This window comes from Ranitomeya variabilis, chromosome 3, assembly GCF_051348905.1.
Source record: "Ranitomeya variabilis isolate aRanVar5 chromosome 3, aRanVar5.hap1, whole genome shotgun sequence".
Classification (NCBI taxonomy): Eukaryota; Metazoa; Chordata; class Amphibia; order Anura; family Dendrobatidae; genus Ranitomeya; species Ranitomeya variabilis.
The window spans coordinates 318,003,650-318,031,600 of NC_135234.1; the positions used below are offsets into that span (position 1 = coordinate 318,003,650).

At 42.0% G+C, this 27,951-nt stretch overlaps 1 protein-coding gene across 1 annotated transcript in view; it reads left to right on the forward strand.

The window, feature by feature from the left end:
* Window positions 1-27,457, forward strand: part of SLC9A1 (solute carrier family 9 member A1) — a 148,027-nt gene extending 120,570 nt beyond the window's left edge. Inside the window, exons 9-12 of the mRNA XM_077295681.1 lie at window positions 4,269-4,383; window positions 4,501-4,602; window positions 17,141-17,213; window positions 26,070-27,457. Coding sequence (XP_077151796.1) covers window positions 4,269-4,383; window positions 4,501-4,602; window positions 17,141-17,213; window positions 26,070-26,347 — 568 coding nt within the window. The 3' untranslated portion in view covers window positions 26,348-27,457. The remainder of the gene's footprint in view (window positions 1-4,268; window positions 4,384-4,500; window positions 4,603-17,140; window positions 17,214-26,069) is intronic.
* Window positions 27,458-27,951: the final 494 nt, after the last annotated feature.

Here is a 27,951-nt window from a genome sequence, read left to right on the forward strand (position 1 = left end):
AATAAAAAATTGTGGGCTAAAAAATCATTTTTGAGAAAAGAAAAATTATTTTTTATTTTCACGGCTCTGCGTTATAAACTTCTGCGAAGCAATTGGGGGTTCAAAGTGCTCACCACACATCTAGATTAGTTCCTTGGGAGGTCTAGTTTCCAAAATGGGGTCACTTGTGCGGGAGCTCCAATGTTTAGGCACACAGGGGCTCTCCAAACGCGACATGGTGTCCGCTAATGATTGGAGCTAATTTTCCATTCAAAAAGCCAAATGGCGTGCCTTCCCTTCCGAGCCCTGCCGTGCGCCCAAACAGTGGTTTACCCCCACATATGGGGTATCATCGTACTCAGGACAAACTGGACAACAACATTTGGGGTCCAATTTCTCCTATTACCCTTGGGAAAATAAAAAATTCTGGGCTAAAATTCATTTTTGAGGAAAGAAAAATTATTTTTTATTTTCACGGCTCTGCGTTATAAGCTTCGGTGAAGCACCTGGGGGTTATAAGTGCTCACTATGCATCTAGATAAGTTCCTTGGGGGGTCTAGTTTCCAAAATGGGGTCACTTGTAGGGGAGCTCCAATGTTTAGGCACACAGGGGCTCTCCAAACACGACATGGTGTCCGCTAACGATTGGAGCTAATTTTCCATTCAAAAAGTCAAATGGCACGCCTCCCCTTCCGAGCCTTGCCGTGCACCCAAACAGTGGTTTACCCCCACATATGAGGTATCAGCGTACTCAGGAGAAATTGCCCAACAAATTTTAGGATCCATTTTATCCTGTTGCCCATGTGAAAATGAAAAAATTGAGGCTAAAATAATTTTTTTGTGAAAAAAAAGTACTGTTTCATTTTTACGGATCAATTTGTGAAGCACCTGGGGGTTTAAAGTGCTCACTATGCTTCTAGATAAGTTCCTTGGGGGGTCTAGTTTCCAAAATGGGGTCACTTGTGGGGGAGCTCCAATGTTTAGGCACACGGGGGCTCTCCAAACGCGACATGGTGTCCGCTAAAGATTGGAGCCAATTTTTCATTGAAAAAGTCAAATGGCGCTCCTTCCCTTCCGAGCCCTGCCGTGCGCTCAAACAGTGGTTTACCCCCACATATGAGGTTTCAGCGTACTCAGGACAAATTGGACAACAACGTTCGTGGTATAGTTTCTCCTTTTACCCTTGGAAAAATAAAAAAAATTTCGCTAAAAGATCATTTTTGTGACTAAAAAGTTAAATGTTCATTTTTTACTTCCATGTTGCTTCTGCTGCTGTGAAACACCCGAAGGGTTAATAAACTTCTTGAATGTGGTTTTGAGCACCTTGAGGGGTGCAGTTTTTAGAATGGTGTCACTTTTGGGTATTTTCAGCCATATAGAACCCTCAAACTGACTTCAAATGTGAGGTGGTCCCTAAAAAAAATGGTTTTGTAAATTTTGTTGTAAAAACGAGAAATCACTGGTCAAATTTTAACCCTTATAACTTCCTAGCAAAAAAAAAAATTGTTTCCAAAATTGTGCTGATGTAAAGTAGACATGTGGGAAATGTTATTTATTAACTATTTTGTGTCACATAACTCTCTGGTTTAACAGAATAAAAATTCAAAATGTGAAAATTGCAAAATTTTCAAAATTTTTGCCAAATTTTCGTTTTTTTCACAAATAAACTCAGAAATTATCGACCTAAATTTACCACTAACATGAAGCCCAATATGTCACGAAAAAACAATCTCAGAATCGCTAGGATCCGTTGAAGCGTTCCTGAGTTATTACCTCATAAAGGGACACTGGTCAGAATTGCAAAAAACGGCAAGGTCATTAAGGCCAAAATAGGCTGGGTCATGAAGGGGTTAACAAAATTGCTAAAACAGAGCATTTTCTGGCTTAGAGAAAATTTGCCTCCCGCCTGGTTAACACTGGAAATAGCTCAAAATAACAACAGTTCTCTATGGATTTACTGTATAGACACTTCTTTGAAATCCACACTCGGATCCCATCACACCCCATCTTCTCCACACTGTTTTCCACATGGAGAAAACTATCCAAACCATGTAGGGGCTGTAATGGATCCGACTTGCTGGATAATTTTCCTTTATCTTTAATAGCATCTTACTACAAGTTTTACCATTCCAGAGAGATGGACCCTTAGGAAAATATGAGACATAAATATTGACAATAACTTTATAAACTTTAGAGAGCTCAAGAACAAATTCAATTTGCTTTCCTCAGATTTCATGTTCTTTCTAATTCTAAAGGATCACTCACAAAAATTCATTATTAATAACACATCTAAATCAGAAATATCTTGCTTAATTCTTAACAATGTGGATCATAAAATAAAAAATACATCTATAGTCACTTTAATAAGGACAACTACTTTACCAAAAGTCCTTATGCCTAGATGGGAGTCAGATTTGCAGGTTTCAATAGATATGGAACAACGGGAAAGTGCAATTAAAAATTCATATAAATCTAACCTTTCCATGAATCTTCGTGAATCCTATTATAAAATACTTGTTAGGTGGTACTATACCCCTTCAAGACTCTCACACTTCAACCATGGACACTCACCGTTATGAACTTGCTACACATCTTCTGGAGCTGCCCAAAGATCAAACCTCTTTGGAGAAGGGTCTCACAAATCTTAAGTAAGCTTTTCAATAAAAGCTGTGTACTTACTCCTCAAATTGCACTCCTTTCTGTCGGATTGGAGGATCTAGACCCATCTATGAGACATGTTTTTATACACACCTTATTGATCGTTAAACTCTATAGCTTCCTGCTGGAAGAAAACAAATACTCCGCAACTCTCTGATGTGATGGAAAAACTCTATTTACATAATTCTTTAGATCTTAGGTTCGCCATTAACAACGATTGTCTATGAAAATACAACCAAAAATGGAATTCTATTTTTCCTAGTCCTTGATGTAACTGCTTCTTGCAACTTTCCATTAACTGTAATTCCATAAAAGGTATAACCAGACCATGACATCTCTCTAAATACTTTGTATTGTTGCTAAAACAGGTTACTTATGTTTAAGCATTATTAGTGCTTTGGTTACGTACAATACTAGTTAGCATTCTCTAACTTGGTACCACTTTCCCTTATATTCCTTAACCAAGTCATGTACCCCTCCCGCCCCTCCCATCTTTTTCCCCTTTTTTTGTTTCCTCACTTCCCTCATTATTTTAAAATTTAATAAATATACAGTACAGACCAAAAATTTGGACACACCTTCTCATTTAAAGATTTTTCTGTATTTTCATGACTATGAAAATTGTACATTCACACTGAAGGCATCAAAACTATGAATTAACACATGTGGAATTATATACTTAATAAAAAAGTGTGAAACAACTGAAATTATGTCTTATATTCTAGGATCTTCAAAGTAGCCACCTTTTACTTTGATGACTGCTTTGCACACTCTTGGCATTCTCTTGATGAGCTTCAAGAGGTAGTCACCGGAAATGATCTTCCAACAATCTTGAAGGAGTTCCCAGAGATGCTTAGGTCTGGTGACTGTGGAGGCCAGGTCATCTGGCGCAGCACCCCATCACTCTCCTTCTTGGTCAAATAGCCCTTACACAGCCTGGAGGTGTGTTTGGGGCCATTGTCCTGTTGAAAAAAAAATGATGGTCCAACTAAACGCAAACTGGATGGAATAGCAAGCCGCTGCAAGATGAAAAAAATGTAGGATATTAGCAAAAACCTCAAATTATAAATATAGTATAATTTTTCTGATTTGCTATATCTTTCCTCATGTGCAGTCATTGCAGAACCTTAGGTATCCATGGTTACGACGACCACTAGCAACTAGCTGTCACTAGATCAGTGACCGTAACCATGGATACCTAAGGTCCTGCAATGCCTGCACATGAGGAAAGAGACATAGCTAATCAGAAAAACTATACTACTTTTTTAATTGGAGGTATTTGCTAATACTATTATTATTACACCTACTGCATATTGGGATAGGATCTTGGAAATGGGAATACCCTTTTAACTGTGATGCAGACCTGGAAAAGCACTTCTGAGTAGCAGCATAATCAATACCACCTAACATCACAGCCGCACCAAAGCAGTTCCAGACATTACATTAGGGGCGAGGTAATTGTTTGCCCAAATATAGCAGTATCATTTTAAAGTAGATAATTTTGTACCGCCCGCGAATTTGCAAATGGCCCGTACCAGTAAAAAGGTTTCCCACCCCTAATTTGTGTGCGTCCCATTGACATAAATCAATATTTATTAAGAGAGCTTACACTTACAATTCTTTCTGTGTAGGAATATTCAACCAAAACCAAAGCTATCAGAGAGGGTTATTCCAACGCTATCTAAAGTAAAAGAAGAGGAGATCCGCAAGATACTCCGCAACAATTTACAGAAAACTCGACAGAGGGTGAGATGCTTTTAAAAGATAAATATAAATTTATATTCCTTTGTTATATTCATATCAGATATTCAATCCCTCAAATTTCCTGCACTAAAAAGTTCTATTTTGTTAATCCACATATAGCTGCGCTCTTACAATCGGCACACATTGGTTGCTGATCCATATGAAGAGGTGTGGAACCAGATGTTACTCAGAAGACAAAAAATGCATAACAGGGATCAACGGGTAAGTGAAAAATTAATTCTGAATTCAAAATCTAAAAAGGCTTTGCAATGCACATCACATTGCCTAGTTTAAAAAGCAAAGAATATGATCAGCATGATTTGGTGGCACAGAAGGCTATTGAATTTTGAGAATTATTATTTATTATTATAGCGCCATTTATTCCATGATTCTTTACATGTTAAAAGGGGTGTAAATAATAAAAACAAGTACAATAATATTGAAAGGTGTCATTGACTGGTACAGGAGGAGAGAGGACCCTGCATGTGAGGGCATACAGTTGGCAAGGGATGGAGTATATTGCATATTTGCATTTTTTAAAAATTAGTCCCAATTCTTTTAACGTCAAAAAAACAATTTTACCAGATATAACTGTAAATTTAAGCTTCAGTTATCATAATCCAGTTAGTGATAAACTGAAGTTCTAGAATTGTGCAAACAACAAAACATACATAAATTGATAAGTTGCAGTAGAAATATTGAAAATATCTTTGCCATTATGATGTTGCCAAATTTAATGACTGTGGACTTAATGGGGAGAATAAAATATTATAGCTGTACTGAACTAAGACTGTCAGAGGAACAGCCAGGGGATCACGCAGATATTCCCCCACTGCCACCAATTTGACAATGACCCGAACTGCGCTGCCTCCACAGTCGTTAGCACAATTTTGCAATTGACTGATGATTGATGGACAAGGCCATTACTGCTTTCACTATGCAATCTTATTGTCCTGATGGTCTCCGTGGAGACCCACGACTGCAAGATGGCCAGGGAAGGTGTCTTGTGAACGTCTGCTGAGAGCAGACCCTGACATGCCTCCTTCCCTGCATGTCAGATGCTGATTTGATATTGTGCAGTGCAGAGTATCAGATCTACGATCTGGCACTAGACAGTGATGTCCCAGGATGTTAAACAGAAGATGGTGTGCACTCAGGTCTAGTCAGCGAGGTGCTGGTGGAACAGACTGTAGAGTCCCAAAATCAAGAAACGATAATTTACCGCACACTCTAGTGCAGTGTTCCCCAACTCCGGTCCTCAAGAGCCACCAACAGGTCATGTGTTCAGGATTTCCTGATTTCCTTAGTATTGTACAAGTGATAATTGCATCACCTGCACAGGCAGGAATCCTGAAAACATGACCTGTTGGTGGCTCTTGAGGACTGGAGTTGGGGAACACTGCTCTAGTGAAATATATGCAAAAAAAAAATCCAATTTTATTTAACAATTCAATGTCCAAAGAAAATGCCAAAAATAAATGATTGTTCACTATAACTGAAAAAAACAGACGTTTCGACCCTCCCGGGTCTTAGTCATGGGGTTGCTTGGTTTCAGGTATAGAAGAAGATTAAGGCAATTGTAGAGATGTGGAAGACCCTTTGTGAGCCCCAAAGAAGCTTGTAGCAATTTTGTAGGTCTAGCGATGGTGGCCTTCAAGTTAATGTGGCACCTGGAGCTGGGGGCTGTGCTGTGGCTGTATAGCGGAGCTCCTGCGCTCCGCTGTAAGGATGTCCCAAGATGTGACAATGTAAAAAACTAAAAAAATAAATAAATATTAAAGTGTAAAACTTATTATTTTAAAATCCCCAAATAAATGTATTTTTTGGAAAAATATTTTTCCTTTTTTTCTTTTTGTAAATAAACAATAGAAGTACACATTTGGTACCACAAACCGCTATAAATCTCCATCAGCAGAAAAATAAAGTTCGAATTCTCAGAACTAAGCGATGCAAAAATAATAATTTTTTTTTCTATAAAATATTTTTTGTGTAAAAGTGCCAAAACATAAAAAAAAATATAAATTGGGGGGGCGTGGCCAGCAGCCAAGAGAGCAGGACGTGCTTTTCTGAGCTCCCTGGGCTGCGGTGGCAATCCGCCGATTCATCGGCACTTTAGAGGCCCATCCAAGCTACAAAAAGCAGCAGTACATAACCCCCGGACCACTGAAGTAAAATCGCGCTGCGGTGGTGTGAGAGGTAGACCGGAGCCGCGACGCTAGATTGAGGCCTACAGCCAGGCCTGAAGCCTGCGAGGCCTGAGAGACGCCGGCGGAGCCCATCCCCGACCGGAAAGCTTGGGACCCCTCCCCGGTTTGTGGAACCTGCCCGGATTGCGCGTCCCTTGGAGACTCACCCCGGCCGACCGCATCGGAGGGACCCCCGCCGCCGAGACCCGGTCACTGCCGGAGACCGCCGCTCTGTGTGTGCCGCGGCGGCGCCACGAGATTGAAACCTGCTCAGCCTCTTCCCACTCCCTGGAGGCGACGTCGCGGCCCCCCGGTCTGCGCCGCTGGAGCAAAGGCCCTTGCTAGACTGTGCCGCTCGCTCCCCCACGTGATCCCCTCCGGGGTCTGGGCCCTGCGGCGATCGCTGCTGCCGCTGGGGGGCTGGTGACCAGCGCTGGAAGCCGGATCCCCAGGTGGCACACAATCATCGGCTGCGGATCTGCTGATACGGCACGCAGGATTCCTGGGGCTGCAAAGCTGAACAGCACTGCCAGGTTGGACCCAGCACATCCCGGAGGACGGCAGATCTGTCGACACCTGATAGTGAAGGTGAGAGACAGTGGCTGTACCTCTTCCCCCTGCCTGGGCTACCTGTGAGGGGAGTGGGATCTGGAGACAAAAGAGCTGTCACCCCCCATGTCTAGGGGCACGCAGCTCGTGAGAATCAGGAATCCATGCTCTTACAGTAAGCACCCTACGCCACCAACCTCACGACCTATTAACTCTTTACCATTGGCTCAAATGCAACACCTGCCTACAAAATACTCCGTAATTGTTGCAATGCCCTAACCTCCCCCTCATACAACTGCTAGGGGATTAAGCGCAGTATGCTATGTCCTAGACTTCGCTCTCTTTAACACAGAATATTCATCACGGGGATCTACCTCCACCTAAGTTCTAAACGCCCTCATGCCTAAAGCGCGTAGAGCCAATTCAAAACAACCTAGCAACAGGTTTGCCGCACTAACAGACTTGGACGCTGACATGTCTTGTGGTCCATTTTCCCAGTCGGAGTCCTCCAACTCCTCCATGCCTGACGGAGTAGACTCTGAGATGATTCCGGCCTCCACTACTAAAACCCCAAATACCCCCACCCCGGACCAAACGGCTCTACTGTCGCAATTCCAATCTATCTTGCATTCCGAATTGCTCAAGATGTCGGACAAGTTGACTAAGGACCTAACAAAAGAGATCAGGGAACTAGGTTCCCGCACCTCCGACCTCGAAGATAAAATGGACTCGACCCTTGTAAATATTGCAACCCATGAAAAGGATATAGAAATGCTGCAGGATGAGATCCTCAACTTAAACAGCAAACTAGAAGACTCTGAAAACCGTGACCGAAGGAGCAATATTAGGATCAGGGGAATACCTGAAACGGTCACCGACCTCCAGTCCACAGCGACAGCTCTGTTTCAAGAACTACTACCGGGGATCTCCATAGAGCGTTTAGAAATGGATCGCATCCACAGAGCTTTGAGTAAACGTAAGGCAGATGGTCCGCCGCGAGACATCATTCTTAAAATGCACTTTTACAAAACTAAAGAGCAGCTCCTACAAGCGGCAAGAAAATCTTCGCCGCTATCATTTCAAGGTCACCCATACGAGCTGTTCTCAGACCTGGCCCCTACCACTATCGCCAAGCGACGAGCCATGAAACCATATCTGGAGATTCTACGTTCTAATAACATTAAATACCGCTGGGGATTCCCCTTTAAACTGATATTCTCCCACCTTGATATGACCCACACGGTCCTTTCCCCAGAAGGAGCGAGCCGTTGCTTGACCAAACTACAACTCATGGACCCCTCTTCACCCCCCTCGCGTGCCTCCTCACAGCCTCGGCAAGAGAGTCGTCGTTCTCAACCACGAGCTCCACCTGATCCCCCATAATGTACAATGCAAGCATTGGCTCCGTACTGGGCCTTTGATGTCTTACAGGCAACTCTGCCTGACACTCCAACAGTTCCAGGATGACATGGTTATATATGTTTTTCAGTTTATTTTCGCAGGCGTCCTTGAATAGCGGAACTCTAACATTCCCTCACCGGACACCACTGCGCCTTTTCCGTCTAGTGAAACCCTGGGCTGGAGTGATTCTACCTTCTCAGTTGATCTTCACTGCAAACATGTGAATATGTTCAACCCATAAGCTAATATAGTGTGTGTTTGATGTGGTTTTTTTTTTTTTTTCTTTCTCTCTTTTTCACCTATTGATTGTTAAACCCTAGCGACGGGTCACATACATTCTATTACATCACAATTTTTCAAACGCAACACAGTTATATAACGGCTCTAGTTAGTTACACTAGTGGGCGCAGTTGTTATCCTTAGTAACCCGTCTTAGGCCCTCAAGTTACCAGCCGCTACAATAGGTTGATAAGATATAACTTCGTTGAACATTCCACCGACAGCTGAGTAAGACTCCCCAGTTCGACCCCACCACATACTTGACTACATTCCCGTATTCCATTGTGATAACATAAAGATGTATGTGTATATATATATATATATGTGTATATATATATATATATATATATATATATATATATATATATATATATATATTTTTTTTTTTTTTTTTTCTACTGCGCTACCCCTAGCAGACATTAATGACCCCACAGTGTCACCACACACTGCCGCTCAGCACATAGTGCTTAGCCAACTTTACAGTTACCTCTCCCCCCTCAATAAGTTTTCTCACCCTACTTAAACTATAAACACCTTTCAATCTACCCTATTCCCAAACCCAATCACTCACCCGGGCCCACACTACTTGCTCAGTTCAATCTGTAATTCCTTCGTTACTCTAACTGATAAATCACATTCAGAGAGACCCATAAGCGAATTACACAACCTTCTAATATGCCACTCAAAATCATATCACACAATGTGAGGGGACTTAACTCCCCACATAAGCGCACCAAAGCCTTCCGCTACTACAGATCCCAACAGGCAGATGTGGTATGCCTTCAAGAAACGCACTTCTCAACCAATTCTTACCCTAGATTTTTGTCCGCTTCTTACCCGCTTTTCTATACAGCAAATGCCCCAAATAAAACTAAAGGCGTAGCTATCTGCTTCAAAAAATCTGTCCCGTTTGTTTTTAAGTCCTTAGTGGCCGATAAAGAGGGTCGATACATCATGATAACGGGCGCAATAACTGACGAACTGGTGACCTTTGTTTCCTACTACGCCCCTAATACCCACCAAGTCGCCTTCTTTTCTCAGCTATTAGAATTGATTTCAGAGCACGCCCAAGGCACCACAATTTTATGCGGAGATTCCAATTGTGTACTTAATGCGAGCCTAGACAAATCCCTAAGTCCATACTCATCTACTCCTCCACCACCATACTCGTTTGCGGACTCAACCGCCCTCAACAAACTTCTTTCTCAGTACCATTGGATAGACCTGTGGAGAGAACTTCACCCCACAGAAAAAGACTTTACCTTTTTCTCTGCACGCCATTTAGTTTACACCAGAATTGATCATATTCTGGTTCATCCTTCCTTTATCCCAAATGTAGCAAATATCTCAATCCAATCTACTCCCTGGTCGGATCACTCCCCAAATCTAATAACATGCTCAACACTCCACCCGCGGCCCCGCTCATTCAACTGGACCCTTAATGACTCACTGCTCTCCTATCCTGAAATCGCCCAAAAACTGAAAAATCATATCGATGATTATTTTTCTTTGAATGAACAATCAGCCTCTTCGCCGATCTCCTTGTGGGAGGCACACAAAGCAGTGCTTAGAGGTTTCTGTATCCAGGAGGCCTCTCGCAGGAAAAAAGATAGAAATGCAAAAATAATCGATTTGGAGAGCAGGGTGTCAGCTTTGGAGTCACAGATGAAGACCGCACCTTCACCCACCACGTATCGAGACCTCCTTCACGCTCGGACAGATTTAGACCTACTCCTCTCCGAGAACGCCGACCGTGCTATACGTTGGTCACAGCAACGCTTCTACGCCCTTAACAACAAAAATAACTCCAACCTCGCTCGCCGCCTAAAATGCAATCCTCTACCTAGACCCCCAATACGTTTGCGCACCTCCACAGGTATTACAACTAACCCGCAGCAAATTATTTATGCTTTCCAACAAAAACTAAAGCAGTTGTATAACGCCCCATCCACCACAAATATAGAAGCCGTGGAGAACTTTTTAGACTCTATCCCCCTTCCAGCCCTTAGTTTAGATATGGTCGAACTTCTTGACCAAGTCACAACCCCAAACGAAATAGAGACAGCTATTAAAAATTTGAAGATTAACAAAAAACCAGGCCCCGACGGGTTCACAGCCCTTTACTACAAAAAATATGCCCCGGCGCTGACTCCACATCTCACTAATTACTTCAATTCCCTGAGAGACGGTAATAAACCAGGCACGGCCTCATTAATGGCTGCAATATTTATGATCCCTAAACCCAATTCAGACCACTCACTTTGGTCCAATTACAGACCAATATCTCTAGTTAATATAGACATAAAAATTCTGGCTAAAATCCTAGCCCAAAGGTTGAACTTGGGCTTAGGTGCATTAATACACAAAGATCAAGTAGGCTTCGTTCCGCGCCGACAGGCCTCAGACAACATACGAAGGATATCTCACTTGCTACATCTCTGTAAGTGCCGCGGTATATCAAGCATGTTACTGTCATTAGACATTAAAAAAGCCTTCGACTCTGTGTCATGGCCTTACTTGTTTGTGGTACTGCAGAGATGGAAGTTTCCTGACCACTTCCTCTCCTGGATCCACGCTCTCTATAGCTCCCCTTCCGCCTACGTGCGCTACAGCGGCTTCTCCTCTACACTCTTCCCAATAAACAGAGGTACCTGGCAGGGTTGTCCCCTCTCGCCCCTATTGTTCCTCCTAGCGCTCGAACCACTGGCTATCCAAATGCGCCTCAACTCCCAAATACAAGGCGTAGAAGTGGCAACTATTCCACACAAGCTATTTATGTTTGCAGACGATATTTTACTCCTTTTATCGTCCCCTCAGACGTCCTTACCGGCCCTTCTCCAAACCTTGCAAGATTTCGAATCTATATCCGGTCTGCAAATAAACGCTGCCAAATCTTACGCAATGAACGTATCCCTCCCGCAATCAACTATAACACAGCTCCAAAAAGATTTTCCATACCAGTGGGTTGCTAAGCACTTGGATTATTTAGGAGTAAAACTGACGGCTAATCTAGACTCCCTCTACGCAGCCAATTATCCGCCTATGCTCCGTAAACTTCGCCTTTTGCTCCAATCTTGGGAGAAGTTACACCTCTCATGGCTAGGCCGAGTGCGTGCCTTGAAAATGTCGATTCTCCCCAAGCTACTCTACCTTTTCCGCGTCCTGCCAATCCCTATCCCCTCGTACTTCCTTAAAATGGCCCAAAGATCAATAGACACTTTCGTTTGGAGAGGAGGTCTCCCCAGAGTAAATAAAACCACCCTCTACCGTCATCGCTTGAAAGGGGGCTTGGGAGTTCCCAACCTCTCTAAATATTACCGCGCCGCCCAGCTGGGCCAACTGACTCTATACCACGCCTACACTGAACCTCCATTATGGCTATCCTTAGAGGCATCCGAGATGCAACCCGACACCATAGATACGATTCTATGGATTCTCCCAACTCAACGCAAGCATATCTCGAACCCCATTATACGACACTCTCTAGCAATCTGGGACTCACATAAATATTCCTCAAAGCTAATTTCGCCCTTTTTGCCCCTTGCTCCACTATGGAATAACATCCTATTCCCCCCAGGCATGGGACCCCTTAGATACTTCCAAAAGTGGGTTGAAGTGGGGATATCTAGAGTTCATCATCTTTTCAATGTCGACGGGATCATCCCGTTCCCGGCCCTTCAAGAAAAACACGGTTTCCCCCCTGGAGAGATATTTAGATACTTACAGCTTAAAAACTTTGTCATCTCCTTATTAAAAAACTCAACCCCTCCATACACCTTTACCCCATTCGAACAAAGGTGTCGTCAAAGCCCCCACGCCTCGGGAACTATATCCCTCCTTTACTCACTATTAAACTCACCCTCACATAGAAACTGTTTGAAATACACCACTCGCTGGGAGTCCGATATTGGCTCCACTCTGTCCGACTCGGAATGGTCCCAAATTTGGTCCTCCTCCACCGGAGGAATACTAAACACCCTCATGTTAGAAACCAATTATAAAGTGCTGACCCGCTGGTATCTGACCCCAGCTAGAGTGTCCAAGGCAGTTGCCAACTACTCCCCAAATTGTTTTAGGGGTTGTAACTCAACTGGAGACATGTTCCATATCTGGTGGCTATGCCCAATTGTCAGGAGATTATGGATCAGAATCTATCACTTGGTGTTTTCTGTCACAAACATAAATCTTAGAAAAAACCCTTGGGAGGCCCTACTCAACAAGCGAATCCCCAGCATTCCAAAACACACTCAGGCCCTAATATCATTTATATTTTTAGCAACCAAGCAAACGATAGCTCTGGCCTGGAAAAAATCAACCATAGACTTTTCTGTAGTTAAATCACGCCTCTCCTGGTACATGGTTAATGAAAAGCTGTCTGCTATTCTAATGGACAAAGTGGGCAAGTTCGAAAAAGTATGGCTCCCCTGGGCGGAATATGCTAGCCACACTCCCTTTGCCGTACCTGCATTTTATTTAACTAACGCTGAACCCTCGGACTCAGAATGACTTTCCGCAATTATCGAGTATATAGTGATTTTACCCCCGGGTCCCCCTTTTCCCCCTTCCTCTCCCAACCCCCTCCCCTACTTTTCTCTTTTCCCCCTGCCTTCCTTACTCCCTCCTCCCCCTACCCCTTATTGTTGTTAGTATATAGGAACGCATGTTACTCATTTACAAGCATTGTGCATAAGTTATGTTCACAGTTTTGTAATGTTACTTACTAATGCACCATATGTAAACGTAAAATTTCAATAAAAATTTATTGTTGAAAAAAAAATATATAAATTGGGTATCACTGTAATCGTACTGACCCCGCTGCCTTATCAATTTTGCCACATGTGGAATGGTATTAAAAAAAAAAAAAACAACTAAAAAGCAATTCCTGAATTGCTGATTTTTGTAATTCTGCCTCCTAAAAATCAGAATATAAAGTGATCAAAATATGTCATGTGTTCAAAAATGGTGCCAATAAAAACGTCAGCTCGCCACGCAAATAAAAAAAAAGCCATAACATGGCTGTTGGCCGAAATATTGAAAAATTATAGCTCTCAAAATATGATTCAAAAGGTAGTTTTTGCAATAAAAAGAGTCTTTTACCCTCGTGTGTCAGTAATCGCTCTGATCCATTTGGGTAACGATGAGCTTCCTGATATTAGAGAGCACTCGGTTTTGTGGCAAACTATTTTGACATGGAGGAGAGGGAGAAAAATTTGTGGAGGACAGGTGATCTGTCTCCCTTTCAGCCTTTTCTAGGTAACCCTAAATTTATGAATAATTGCCCACCTGTACATTATATAACCTTGGCAAAACAGGAATGCACCATGGTGGCTGACATGTTGGATCAGAATTTCTCCCTACTATCTTTTGAAACAATAGCACAGCGCTTTCGTTTTTTTTTTTAGACACAAGCCATTCCTCTTCCTTCAGGCACGTAGCCTAGCCCAAAAATATATTAGTGGTAGGAAAGACACAGCTCAGATGAATAACATTTAGGTCTTTCTTAAAACCTCGAGGTTGCAGAATGCTTCAACAAGCAAAATATACTCCATACTACATCAGTGTTGGTCTTGGGAGGGGAGAGACATTGGGCCTTCTAGATGGGTGAGAGATATCCCAGGGTTTGAAGATGGGGACTTTTTGGATGCTATGTTGTCACAGAAGAAATTTATCCCCTATAGTAGTTACATGGACATGGCTCTATTGATGCTTTTTAGGGCAAACATGACTCCGTCAATGCAGGCCAAAATGACACCTACAACATTGTATACATGCTCAAGATGTGGAACACATAACACAGACATCCTCTATCACCTGTGGAGCTGTCCAAGAATACAAGAACTGTGGCATAGGATACATGTAGAACTACAAACTACCTTTCATATTACATTCCCACTTACACTGCAATGGGCAATCGTCAATATGCTTGGAGAATCGAGCAATCTCTGCCCAAACATATAAAAGCAATCTTGGTAATATGGGCTTCGGCAGTTAGGAAGAGCATATTACGCTATTGGTTGAACCCTAATATACCATCCTAATCACTAATACAGACAAACATAATGTTCCTATTCAAAATGGATTGGTTGGAAACATTAACCAACAGAGAGCGACTAACGAGGAAGTTTCTCACTACTTGGTCTTTTCTTATTCCTACATTATCACCAGCTATCAAAGATAGACTGAGAGCCCAGTTGAAGGACACCAGATGGTATCTCCTTAAATGTATTGATGGACATATCCCGATTCCATAAACTCTAGATTTTTATGGATTCACGCAGAGTAGTGGGAGGGGGGATTAAGGGGAGGGATTATAGAATAGGTATAGTTTGGATAAGTTTGTTTTGACAATAACGACATATTGAACAGAATGGAAAAGACAACTTGACATGGATTCTATGATGTTACAGGTTTGATATGTATTGTTTAAAACTAATAAAAAGAGTTTAAAAAAAAAAGTCTTTTAGTGTGTGACAGCTGTCAAACATAAAAACCCGAAATAAATCTGGTATCGCTATAATCACACTGACCTGAAGAATAAAGTTGTCTAATCACTTATACCGCACGAGGAACAGCATAAAAAAATAAAACCAATTCTTCACATGCTGTTGATTTTTTTTCATTCTGCCTCCCAGAGATCACAGTAAGGCTCAGCGCACATTTATCCTGCACTCTGCGCTGTGCGCTTACATTGTGGTTTCAGTGTAAATCTCTCAAATACGTGATTCAGACAGAACCCCTGTAGTAAGATTCCCTGTAATGAGGCACATGGAGGGCACTGTGGACGCCATAGGACAAACAGGCTCTCCATGCATGTGTTGTGACTGTCACACAGCTGCGACACATGCAGCTGCGGAGCCGAACAGTTGATCATCCGCAGCGATCGAGGTAGCCGGGTTCCCTCTGCATCTTATTCGGTAAGTGCTATAGCTTGCCGAATAAGCCCTGACGCGATCAAATTCGCTCATCTCTATTAAGTAATACTGTACAGCCAAATATTTGGGGTATTGCCACGGTAAGTAGAAAATGTAGGACAAATTTTGTTGCCATTTTTACTTATTTCCCAGTTTGAAAATGTAAAACTTGGGGCTGACACAATCTTCGTGGTAAAAAATGTAAATTATTTTAGCTTCACTGCCCAATGGTATAAAAGTTTGTGACACACCTGTGGTGTCAATATAATCACTGCACCCCTAGATAAATTCATTGAGAGGTTTAGTTTGTAAAATGGGGTCACATATGGGGGGTTCTGCTATGTTGGCACCTCAGGGCCTCTGCCAGTGTAACATGGCACCCTCAAACAAGTGCAGCAAAATCTGCACTGTAATGGCGTTTCTTCCCTTCTGAGCTTTGCACTGTGCCTCAAAAGTAGTTTTCAACCACATATGGGGTATCGGTGTACTCAGGAGAAGTTGCACATCAAATTTTGGGGTCCATTTTCTCACGTTACCCTTCTGAAAATACAACATTTGGAGGTTTTAAAAAAAAAAAAAAAAGATTTTTGCGGGAAAAATGTGATTTATTTTTTTATTTTCACGGCTTAACGTTATAAACTTCAGTGAAGCACCTTGGGGGTTCAAGGTGTTCAATACACATCTAGATAAGTTCCCAAATGGTCCACTGTTTAGGTACATCAAGGACTCTCCAAACACATGGCATCCGCTAATTATTCCAGCAAATTTTACATTCAAAAAGTCAAATGGTGCTCCTTCCCTTCCAAGCCCTGCCGTGTGCCCAAACAGTTGTTTTCCTCCACATATTGGGTATCTGCGCACTGAGGAGAAATTGCACAAATTGTGTGGAGCAATTTCTCTTGTTACCCTTATGAAAATGCTGAATTTGGAGCGGAAAAAAGATATATCTGGGAAAAATGTGATTTTTTTTTTTTTTTTTTTTTTTTTTTTTAATTTTGACGGCTCTACGTTATAAACCTCTGTGAAGCACCTGTAGGTTTAAGGTGCTCAATACACATCTAGATAAGTTCCCTAAGGGGTCTAGTTTCCAAAATGGTGTCACTTGTTGGGGGTTTCCACTGTTCAGGCATTTCAGGTGCTCTCCAAACAGGACATGGTGTCCACTAATTATTCCAGCAAATTTTACATTCAAAAAGTGAAATGGCGCTCCTCCCTTCTGAGCCCTGCCGTGTGCCCAAACAGTAGATTTCCCCTCATATGGCGTATCAGCATGTTCAGCAGAAATTGCACAAAAAAGTTTGTGGTCAATTTTCTCCTGTTACACTTGCAAAAATAAAAAAAAATTATGTCTAATTGAAAATTTTTGTGAAAGAAAAGTGTCATTTTTTCCTTCCACATTCCATTCCATGAATTGTTTACCTTTATTTGTTTCAGGCTGCTAATTATTTAACTGTTCCTGCTCACAAGTTGGATTCGCCTACTCTTTCCAGAGCACGTGTTGGTTCAGGTGAGTGTTTAGATAAAAAAAATATTTCTGTGGTATGTGAATTTATAATACAATCCCAATTCCAAAAAGAGTTGGACCACAGTAAAATGTAAAGAAAATAATGTGATGATTAGGAAATCTATTCTAGCTATGTTTTATCCAAAGTAGAACATATAACACAGATCAGAAGGCAAAAGTTAGACATTTTTCTATTTAATTTGCAAAAGTTAACTCGCTTAGAAATTGATGGCAGCAGTACATCTCAAAAATGTAGGAACAAGGTCAACATAGTTAGAGAAGTAAGTGGTACTAATGAAAAATAGCTAGAGGGTCAATTTTCAACTAAGCCACATGACTGTATAAAAAGAGCACTATAGAGAGTCTCAGAAGCAAACATGGTGAGTGGTTCACCAATATGATCAACTACACCTAAAATTATGGAACAATTTAAGAAAAGTTGCAAAGACTTCGTATATCCCACCATCTACAGAACATAATGACAAAAGATTGAGATTCTGGAGAAACCCATGTGCATTTGGGGGAAGGTCAACTTTCAATGTTGGCTGCTTACAAACTATGGGCCCTCAGTCGGCACTGCATTAAAAAATAGGCATGCTTTGGTCTTGCAGATCACTGTATGGGCTCAGGAATACTTCCAGAAATCATTGTCTGTGAACACCATTTTTTGTAAAATCCACAAATACAAGTTAAAGCTCTATCGTGCACCATGACTGTTGAATAGCTGGAATCCTACATCAGATAATGGGACAATATTCTTCTCCTAAATCTCCAGCAATTGGTCTCCTCACTTCCCAGATATTTGAAGACTGTTGTAAAAAGAGGGGATGCCACACAATGGTAATCATTGCCCTGTCCCAGTTTTGAGATGTGTTGCTGCCATAAGAGTTAGACTTGTTTCCATTAATTAGAAAAACTTAACTCTCATCTTCTTGTATGTATTTTATGATCTGTTTTCAATGAAGTATGGCTATAAGAAATCTCCAAATCATTGCATGATGGTTTTCTTTACATTGTACATCACCCCAAACTTTTTGAAATTGAGTTTTGTACATATTACTAAAGTACCTTGAATTGCCTTGAAATGATTACTATTTAATTCAGCACTACATGATGATTCTGTACAAAATATATACCATATTTTTCCCTTTATAAGACGCACCCCCAAATTTGGTGAAGCAAAAGAGAAAAAAATAATTTTATGTTAAATGGGGGTCTGTCTTATAATGGCAGTGTCCGTCTTACAAATCATATATATGTCCCTCATCCTGGTATCTATATAACCCCCATCCTGGCACATCCCCCCCCCCCCCGTGCTGGCACATTGCCCCCCTGTGCTGCTGGCACACTGCCCCCCGATCTCATCCTGGATATGGCCACCCCGTCACTATAAGCCCCCTGCTGGCACGCACATGGCCCCCCCTCTCTCTATATGACACGCACATGGCCCCCCCAGTCACTACATGGCCCCCCCCAGTCACTACTTGCCCCCCTGCTGGCACACACATGGCCCCCATAGCCACTACATGCCCCCCTGCAGGCACACACAGCCCCCCCCCAGTCACTACATGCCCCCCCTGCTGGCAGGCACATGATAAAATAACAAACACTTAACTCACCTTCTGATGATGGCTCCGTGCTCCCAGCTCCTTGGTTGCACTTCCTGTTTCCTAGGCATCAGATCATGTGACCTGGGCACACAGTGATGACATCACTGTGCTGTGCCGATCACACGATCGGATATCGGAGAAGTTGGGAGCACGGAGCCATCATCAGAAGGTGAGTTAAGTGATTGTTATTTTATCATGTGCCTGCCAGCAGGGGGGCATGTAGTGACTGGGGGGGCTGTGTGTGTGCCTGCAGGCGGGCATATTCATGATGGGAGGAGGGGGAGTGCAGGCACATGCAATATGCATTGTTCCCCTGTCAACCAACTCGGGCAGCTTCAGCACCAAGGTGATGGCCAGCAGGTGCAGTGAATATTACATGAGGCTAATGAGCGGAGCACAGGACCTCCTGCTGTCTCTGCAGCCTGCAGCCAGCCCACTCCAGCCCCCTGACACCACTCCAGAGCTACCCCCTTCCTTTACAGCACAGCACATCACACAGATTCGGATTATAAGACACACACCCCACTTTCCCCCACAATTTGGGGGAACAAAAGTGCGTCTTATAATCCGAAAAATACGGTAAGTGTTATACAGGCTGTACTCCACTTTGCTTAATTGGGGTGGAATGTTATGACCCAACTTTTTTACAGCTGCCCTCGGACTGCTACTTTAACCTGTTCTCGAACAATGGTAATTAACAGATCTTGTGTACCTCGATAACAAAATTCAAATTATACAGGGACTAAGGCTATTTTCAACCTGATGCTTGAAGCATACATTTACTGTGTATACTAAAATTAGCTCTTGACATGTACTGTAAAAAGGGACATAGTGTTATCTTGACCCTATGTATGGAACATCATAGTAGACTATACTTTCTATACAACTATTAATAATGATGAGCATACGTTCTCAGATAACGTGATATGTAAGCACGCTCGGGTGTTATTCGAGTATCTTAGGTATGCTCTGATAATATGTTCAAGTGCCTACGGCTGCATGTTTTGCGGCTGTGAGACAGCCGCAACATGTGTGGATTCCCTAACAAACAGGCAATTCCCACCCTTGTTAAGGCTGTCTAACAGCCGCAAAACATGCAGTTACAGCGACTCGGAACATATTATCCGAGCTCTCCCAAGATCCTCAGACAACACCCAAGCATGCTCGGATAACACATTATTTCTGATGTCTTTCCAGCCCTTTTCCCTCTCTTATCAAACACTGTGATTGGTGAAGCAGCAGTCAGACTTTTTGCTCCACATACAGTGGGTACAGAAAGTATTCAGACCCTTTTAAATTTTTCACTCTGTTTCATTGCAGCAATGTGGTAAATTAAAAAAAAGTTCATTTTTTTCTCATTAATGTACACTCTGCACCCCATCTTGACTGGAAAAAAAAACAAATGTAGACATTTTTGCAAATTTATTTCAAAGAAAAATTGAAATATCACATGGTCATAAGTATTGAGACCCTTTGCTTAGTATTGAGTAGAAGCACCCTTTTGAGGTAGTACAGCCATGAGTCTTCTTGGGAATGATGCAACAAGTTTTTCACACCTGGATTTGGGCATCCTCTGCCATTCTTCCTTGCAGATCCTCTCCAGTTCCGTCAGGTTGGATGGTGAACGTTGGTGGACAGCCATTTTCAAGTCTCTCCAGAGATGCTCAATTGGGTTTAGGTCAGGGCTCTGGCTGGGCCAGCCAAGAATGGTCACAGAGTTGTTCTGAAGCCACTCTTTTGTTATTTTAGCTGTGTGCTTAGGGTCATTGTCTTGTTGGAAGGTGAACCTTCAGCCACGTCTGAGGTCCAGAGCACTCTGGAAGAGGTTTTCATCCAGGATATCTCTGTACTTTGCCACATTCATATTTCCTTCAATGGCAACCAGTCATTCTGTCCCTGCAGCTGAAAAACGCCCCCATAGGATGATGCTGCCACCACCATGTGTCACTGTTGGCATTGTATTGGGCAGTTGATGAGCAGTGCCTCGTTTTCTCCACACATACCGCTTAGAATTATCGCCAAAAAGGTCTATCTTCGTCTCATCAGACGAGAGAATCTTACTTCTCAGAGTCTGGGAGTCCTTCATGTGTTTTTTTTTATCAAACTCTATGCGGGCTTTCATATGTCTTGCACTGAGGATAGGCTTCCTTCTGGCCACTCTGCCTTAAAGGCCCGACTTTTGGAGGGCTGCATTGATAGTTGACTTTGTGGAACTTTCTCCCATATCTCTACTGCATCTCTGGAGCTCAGCCACAGTGATCTTGGGGTTCTTCTTTACCTCTCACCAAGACTTTTCTCCCACTATTGCTCAGTTTGGCTGGATGGCCAGGTCTAGGAAGACTTCTGGTGGTCCCAAACTTCTACCATTTAAGGATTATGGAGGCCACTGTGCTCTTAGGAACCTTGAGTACTGCAGAAATTCTTTTGTAACCTTTGCCAGATATGTGCTTTGCCTCATAATTCTGATTTGGTCTGACATGCATTGTGAGCTGTGAGGTCTTATACAGACAGCTGTGTGCCTTTCCAAATCAAGTCCTATCAGTTTAATTAAACATAGCTGGACTCCAATAAAGGAGTAGAAACCATCTCAAGGAGGATCACAAGGAAATGGACAGCATGTGACTTAAATATATGTGTCTGAGCAAAGGGTCTGAATACTTATGACCATGTGATATTTTGATTTTTCCTTTTTAATAAATATGCAAAAATGTCTACATTTCTGTTTTTTTTTAGTCAAGATGGGGTGTAGAGTGTACATTAATGAGAAAAAAAAACTTTTTTGAATTTACCAAATGGATGCAATAAAACAGTGAAAAATTTAAAGGGGTCTGAATACTTTTTGTACCCACTGTATGATCCCTAAATACATACAGACACAAGACCCCAAAATTAATTTTGCTGAAATGAGGGGTATTTCCATCTCATAAAGTGACAGTATATCACTACAATATACCATTATTTAGAATATGATGATGAGGGTCTGACCCTTCCTATTACCACTGATCCTAAGAATGAAAGGGCCATCATGCTCTTAGTCACATGGCTGTGCTAGAAACTGTAGCCAGTCTAATTCTTTTGAATAGATATATGCTTCAAATTTTTTGCTGATCATGGCTGTGAAGAACCTGCAGTCCTGAATTTACTTGCTCCTTCATTCTTTGGAATGGAGAAACCGTCCTAATAATAAATGAAGTCATATTCTTGAGATTATCCACTCCAATCCATCCTACACTCTGCTGCCCAACTAATCTACTTGTCTCCCCGCTATTCCCCAGCCTCTCCCCTATGCCAAGCCCTTCACTGTCTTCCTATCCTCCAGTTCAAAACCCTTATTATGACATACAAAGCCATCCACAACCAGTCTCCTCCATACATCTGTCTTCCGGTACTTACCTACATGCAACGTTTGATCCTCACAAGATCTTCTCTACTCCCCTCTTATCTCTTCTTCCCTCAACCACATCCAAGACTTCTCTCTTGCTTCCCCCATACTCTGTAATTCTCTACCCCAACACATCAGACTCTCGCCTACCATAGAAACCTTCAAAAAGAACCTGAAAACTCACCTCTTCCGACAAGCCTACAGCCTGCAGTGATCCTCAACCTACTGAACGCACAACCAGCTCTACCCTCTCCTAGTGTATCGTCACCCATCCCCTGCAGACTGTGAGCCCTCGCGGGCAGGGTCCTCCCTCCTTCTGTAACTGTTAGTGCCTTGTTTTTTGCTCATGTTTATTGTATTTGTCTATATTTGCCCCCTTTTTCACATGTAAAGCTCCATGGAATAAATGGCGCTATAAAAAATGTATAATGCTATTTCTACCATTACTTTACAAGATGGGAATACTCATTTACTTCAGAACCAAAACTAGACACTAAAATTAATTCAGACCTTGGACAGACCTTATATAAAGTGCAGACACCAACACTTTCGCATCCCCATCTTTATGACTTTTGCGACCTTGTCTCTTCAAGTATACACTAGGTCATATTGACCGTGCATCTATGCGGTACTCACCGTATCTGTTGCGTTTGAGTTGCATGTTGCAGAATAAATCCAATAAACTGGCTTTTTAAAAACAAATTCTAACTAAATGGTATGTGTGCGTTGGGGGCAGGGCAGGCGTCGCCACCCAGGTAAGTGTCGGGGCCATGGATGAAAAAGGGGCACTTGTCGTCGGGGACACTGGCACGTTATGGGGCCCGTGAGTCTGTGGAACCTGGTGCCAACGCTGACACCCCCCCATCCCTCAAGTACTCGCCTTTCCTCATTCCTCACATCTCCAGTGTTTTCTGACACTGATGTCTCAGCAGAGGGCGCAATGATGTCACTACAGCGTGCCCTCTCTCAAGCAGTGCAGAATGCCAGAAGACGCTGAGGAGACTGGACCTGCAGTGAATTCAAAAGGTGAGTATTTGAATTTTTTTAAAGTATGCAGCATTATATGGGGCCCATTATACTGTATGGAGCATTATATGTGGGCCATTATATACTGTATGGAGCAATATTTGGGGCCACTATACTGTAAGGCGCAATATATGGGGCCCATTGTACTGTATGGAGCAATATATTGGCCATTATACTGTGTGTAGCAATATATGGGGCCATTATACTGTATGGAGCAATATATGGGGGCCATTATTCTGGATGGAGCAATATATAGGGCCCATTATCCTGTATGGAGCATTATATGGGTCCCATTATCCTGTATGGAGCATTATATGGGGCCCATTATACTGGATGGAGCAATATATGGGGCCCATTATACTGGATGGAGCAATATATGGGGCCCATTATACTGGATGGAGCATTACATGGGGCCCATTATACTGAATGGAGCAATATATGGGGTTCATTATACTGGATGGAAAAATATATGGTGCCCATTATACTGTGTGGCGCTATGTCGGGCCCATTATACTGTGTGGCGCTATATATTGGGCCCGTTATACAGTATGCCACAATATATGGGGCCTGTTATACTGTATGGAGCAATATATGGGACCACTATACTGTAATGAGCATTATATGGGGCCCATTAAACAGTAATGAGCATTATATGGGGCCCATTATACTGTATGGAGCACTGTGGGACCAATTATTCTATATGGAGCAATATATGGGGCCCATTACACTGTATGGAGCACTATGTGGGGCCATTATTCTGTATTGAGCAATAAGTGGGTCCCATCATACTGTATGGAGCAATATATGGGGCCCATTATACTGTATGTAGCAATATGTGGGGCCATTATTCTGTATGGGGCAATATGTGTGACCTATTATACCATATGGATCATTATATGGTGCCAGTATACTGCATGGAGCAATATATGGGGCCCATAATTTTGTATGGAGGACTAAGTGGTGCCCATATTTTGTGTTTGGCCGACTGTGGTTCCCATAATTCTGTTTGTAGGACTGCGGTGCCCATAATTCTATTTGGAGAACTGTTGGGCCAATAATTCTGTTTGGAGGACTATGTGGTGCTCATAATTTGGTTTGGAGGACTATGTGGTGCCCATAATTCTGTATGAAGGACTATGTAGTGCCCATAATTTTGTATGAAGGACTATACTGTACAGTTTAAAATAAGTCTGCAGTCATTGTGTGCTGTGAGGATTTGCCGTTTTTTGAGCTATTGTAGAATTTACAATAGATATCACTTATGTAATGTAAGAAGTGAGCTATTTGGCATTGTACTATACCTATATTTCTTAACTGTGTTTATCATGCATTGTGGTATGTGTTAAAGGGGGCCCACTAAGACTTTCGTCCCAGAGCCCACGAAAACCTGTAGCCGGCACTGATTGGGGAAGTTGGCCTCTAAATTCTGGTTCCCTTTTTCACATGTTTTTCACATACCAACAAAATATACCATATCAAAGCAATGTCCACAAACCAAAACTGGACAAACGTTTTATTCCATTATAGTCGGTTATTAGAATCTAGGATGCAAATTGTTCCCTAAATGTTATTTTGTTGTGTATAAACTGATTTACTAGTGCACCTTGTGCTGTAGTGGAAAATTCTTAGAGTATGTTATGTTTTTTTTATATATGCCTTTTTTCATCGTGGTTTTTAATGTGTTTTTAATCATAATGGAAGATTTAGCAATAAGATGTTTTAATTTTTTTTTGCTTATTTCTGCTGCAAAAAAATAACAAAAATGCATTAAATCAAAGCAATAATCTATGGAAAATGTGCCAAAGGTTTGACACACTTTTTCTAACATACCGTATGTATGTACCGCGACATCATCTCAGGTCCTTCACACAATGCAACCTTAGGAACGGAGGCCGCCGCTTGCACCGCTGAGAGCCGGGGGCCGTCGGAGGGTAAGTATGTCCATTTTTTATTTTTATTCTTTTTTTTTTTTTTTTTTTACATGAATATCGATCCCAGGGCCTGAAGGAGAGTCTCCTCTCCTCCAGGCCCTGGGAACCATCCAGACCGCACACGCCGTATAAGACGACTGGGCGTATAAGATGACCCCCCCCCTTAGGCTGTGTGCACACGTATTCTGGTCCACTGTGGGTTTTTCCGCAGCAGATTTGATAAATCCGCCGTGCAAAACCGCTGCGGATTTACCGTCGTTTTTCTGCGGATTTCACTGCGGTTTTACAACTGCGGTTTTCTATTGGAGCAGCTGTAAAACCACTGCGGAATCTGCAGAAAGAAGTGACATGCTGCGGAATGTAAACTGCTGCGTTTCCGCGCGGTTTTTTTCTGCAGCATGTGCACATCGTTTTTTGTTTCCCATAGGTTTACATTGAACTGTAAACTCATGGTAAACTGCTGCGGACTCGCAGCGTTTTCCGCAGTGTGTCAACATACCCTTATACGGCGAGTATATCCCAAACTCCATATTTTATATGGAAAAGTTGGGGGTCGTCTTTTACGCCCAGTCATCTTATACACCAGAAAATACGGTACTTTAAAAATGCATGTTAAAAAATGTGATGATAGAATTAATGGGAATCTTGTTTTAGTCTATGTGCACACATTAAATATTTTGTGAGCTGTTCTATCAGTATGTGTAAGCCAAAACCAGGAGTGGATGATGAATACAGAAGTGGTGACGCATTGATGTTGTACTTTTCCTCCGATTGTTCCACTCCTGGTTTTGGCTTACAGATACGGAGGTAAAAGCTGCATCAGAAACAATATATGAACATACATTTTACTTGCATTGTATTACTACTGAAAATTGCCATACATTTTGCTACTTGTTTTTCTTCTACGCAGATCCTATTGCTTATGAGCCAAAGTCAGATTCTGAGAATCTTCCAGTCATCACCATTGACCCAGCTTCTCCGGAGTCCGTGGATATTATTGATGAGACCCAAGAGGAAGCTGATGATGAAGGTGGAATCACCATGGTAGCCCGAGAGCCCCCTTCACCTGGGGCAGATGATGTGTTTGAGCCTAGTGACAACCCTAACGCCCAACGCTTGCAAAGATGTTTGAGTGATCCTGGACCCCAGCCTGAGGAAAACCAGCCTTTCCTGCCTAAAACGGAGTAATCCGTGTGTAACTGGACTGAAACAATTGACAACATAGGCAATAGTCAATTTATATTCCTCCTTCCTTCCCTCCCAACTGTTTGCATTTATTCTTTGATTTCAGACCTATTTATTCTATTATTCTTCAGTTGCTAGCGTGCTCATTTGACTTTTTTGCCACATTTTTATATATTACTTTTTATTTTATAATTCGAACCAAAGATCTTTGGATTTCTGTATATTTGGTGCCCTAAATAGTTTATTTTATTTTTATTTTTTTTATATACATGGTGATAGGTCTTATGTTCTTGTTATGTCAATAATCATGTGTTAACAGACCGAAGTCTGTTTTATGTCAAGCACTGAGGTATAAGAAATATCAGACTCCTTCTGTGTACTCGTGTCCACAAAGGTACTGTCTCTTATGCACAGAAAATTTTACATTCATTATATCTTCATGAAAGATACTAAAGCTTGCTTTCTTGCTGCCGGTTCTGTTCATGTATGATAGCATTAATACACTCTAATGTAACCCTCAGAATTCCCCACACCAGCAGTAAATATGTAAACCATTAAGGTACTCCAGCTTCTTGGCAGGTGTGTAAAATTAAAATGCTTACTTCTCTTTTCTTAGGATACAATTCACATTTACGAGAGTGTCACATTTTATTTACCCTTGTGTGGCATTTTGTCATTGTTAATATTAAAAGCCAACTAGATGACCAGATTCCAGATATTTCAACTTGGATAGCAGAAGGGACAATTTTAAAAAATGACAGTTAGTTTAGAGTCACTTTTCGGGAACAAGCAACTCTTAAGCAAAATTGCTTCTACAGATGAAGACAAATGATTGTGCAATAATTGTGCTATGTTTGTGAGCACTAGTGTGAAGGGGAGATGCATGCATCATGTGCCTTTGCTCTGCACATAGAAGAATGTGTCAGATGAGTGTGGGAAAAGTGTACATTCATGGTGTGCAGAGTTGCCTTTGCATGCACAGTTCTCTTAAAAAGAGTGCTTTTATGGCATTCTATATAAAGGTGAATAAATTCTTAGTGTCTGTAAGAACTATATAAAATAATTCTTTTTTTATTTGAAAAATAGTAAATAAATGTATAATTTTTGATCAGAGGTCTCTTTTTTCACATTTTTCTCTTTAACTCCTTCACCATCAGCATGTTTTCACCTTCCTGACCATGCCAATTTTTGTTCAATTCTGACGTGTCACTTTGTGGTAATAACTCTGGAACGCTTCAACAGATCCCACTGATTCTGAGATTTTTTTTTTCATGACATATTGTATGTTATGTTAGTGGTAAATTTTTATGCCCTACAACCAGATAGTTATACCACAAAAAATAGATAAATAACATTTCCCACATGTCTACTTGACATCAACATCATTTTTAAAACATTTTTCTTTGATAGGAAATTAGAAGAGTTAGGCTAGGTTCACATTGCGTAGGGCAATCCGTTTAGCGCTAGCGGATTGCGCTAACGCAATGTATTTGTAGGGGTCGCGTTTAGGGGTCGCGTTAACGTCCCCGCTCTCGCAGATCCCCGATCTGCAAGAGCGGGGAACGGACTTCGGGCACGCCACGGACGCTGCAAGCAGCGTCCGAGGC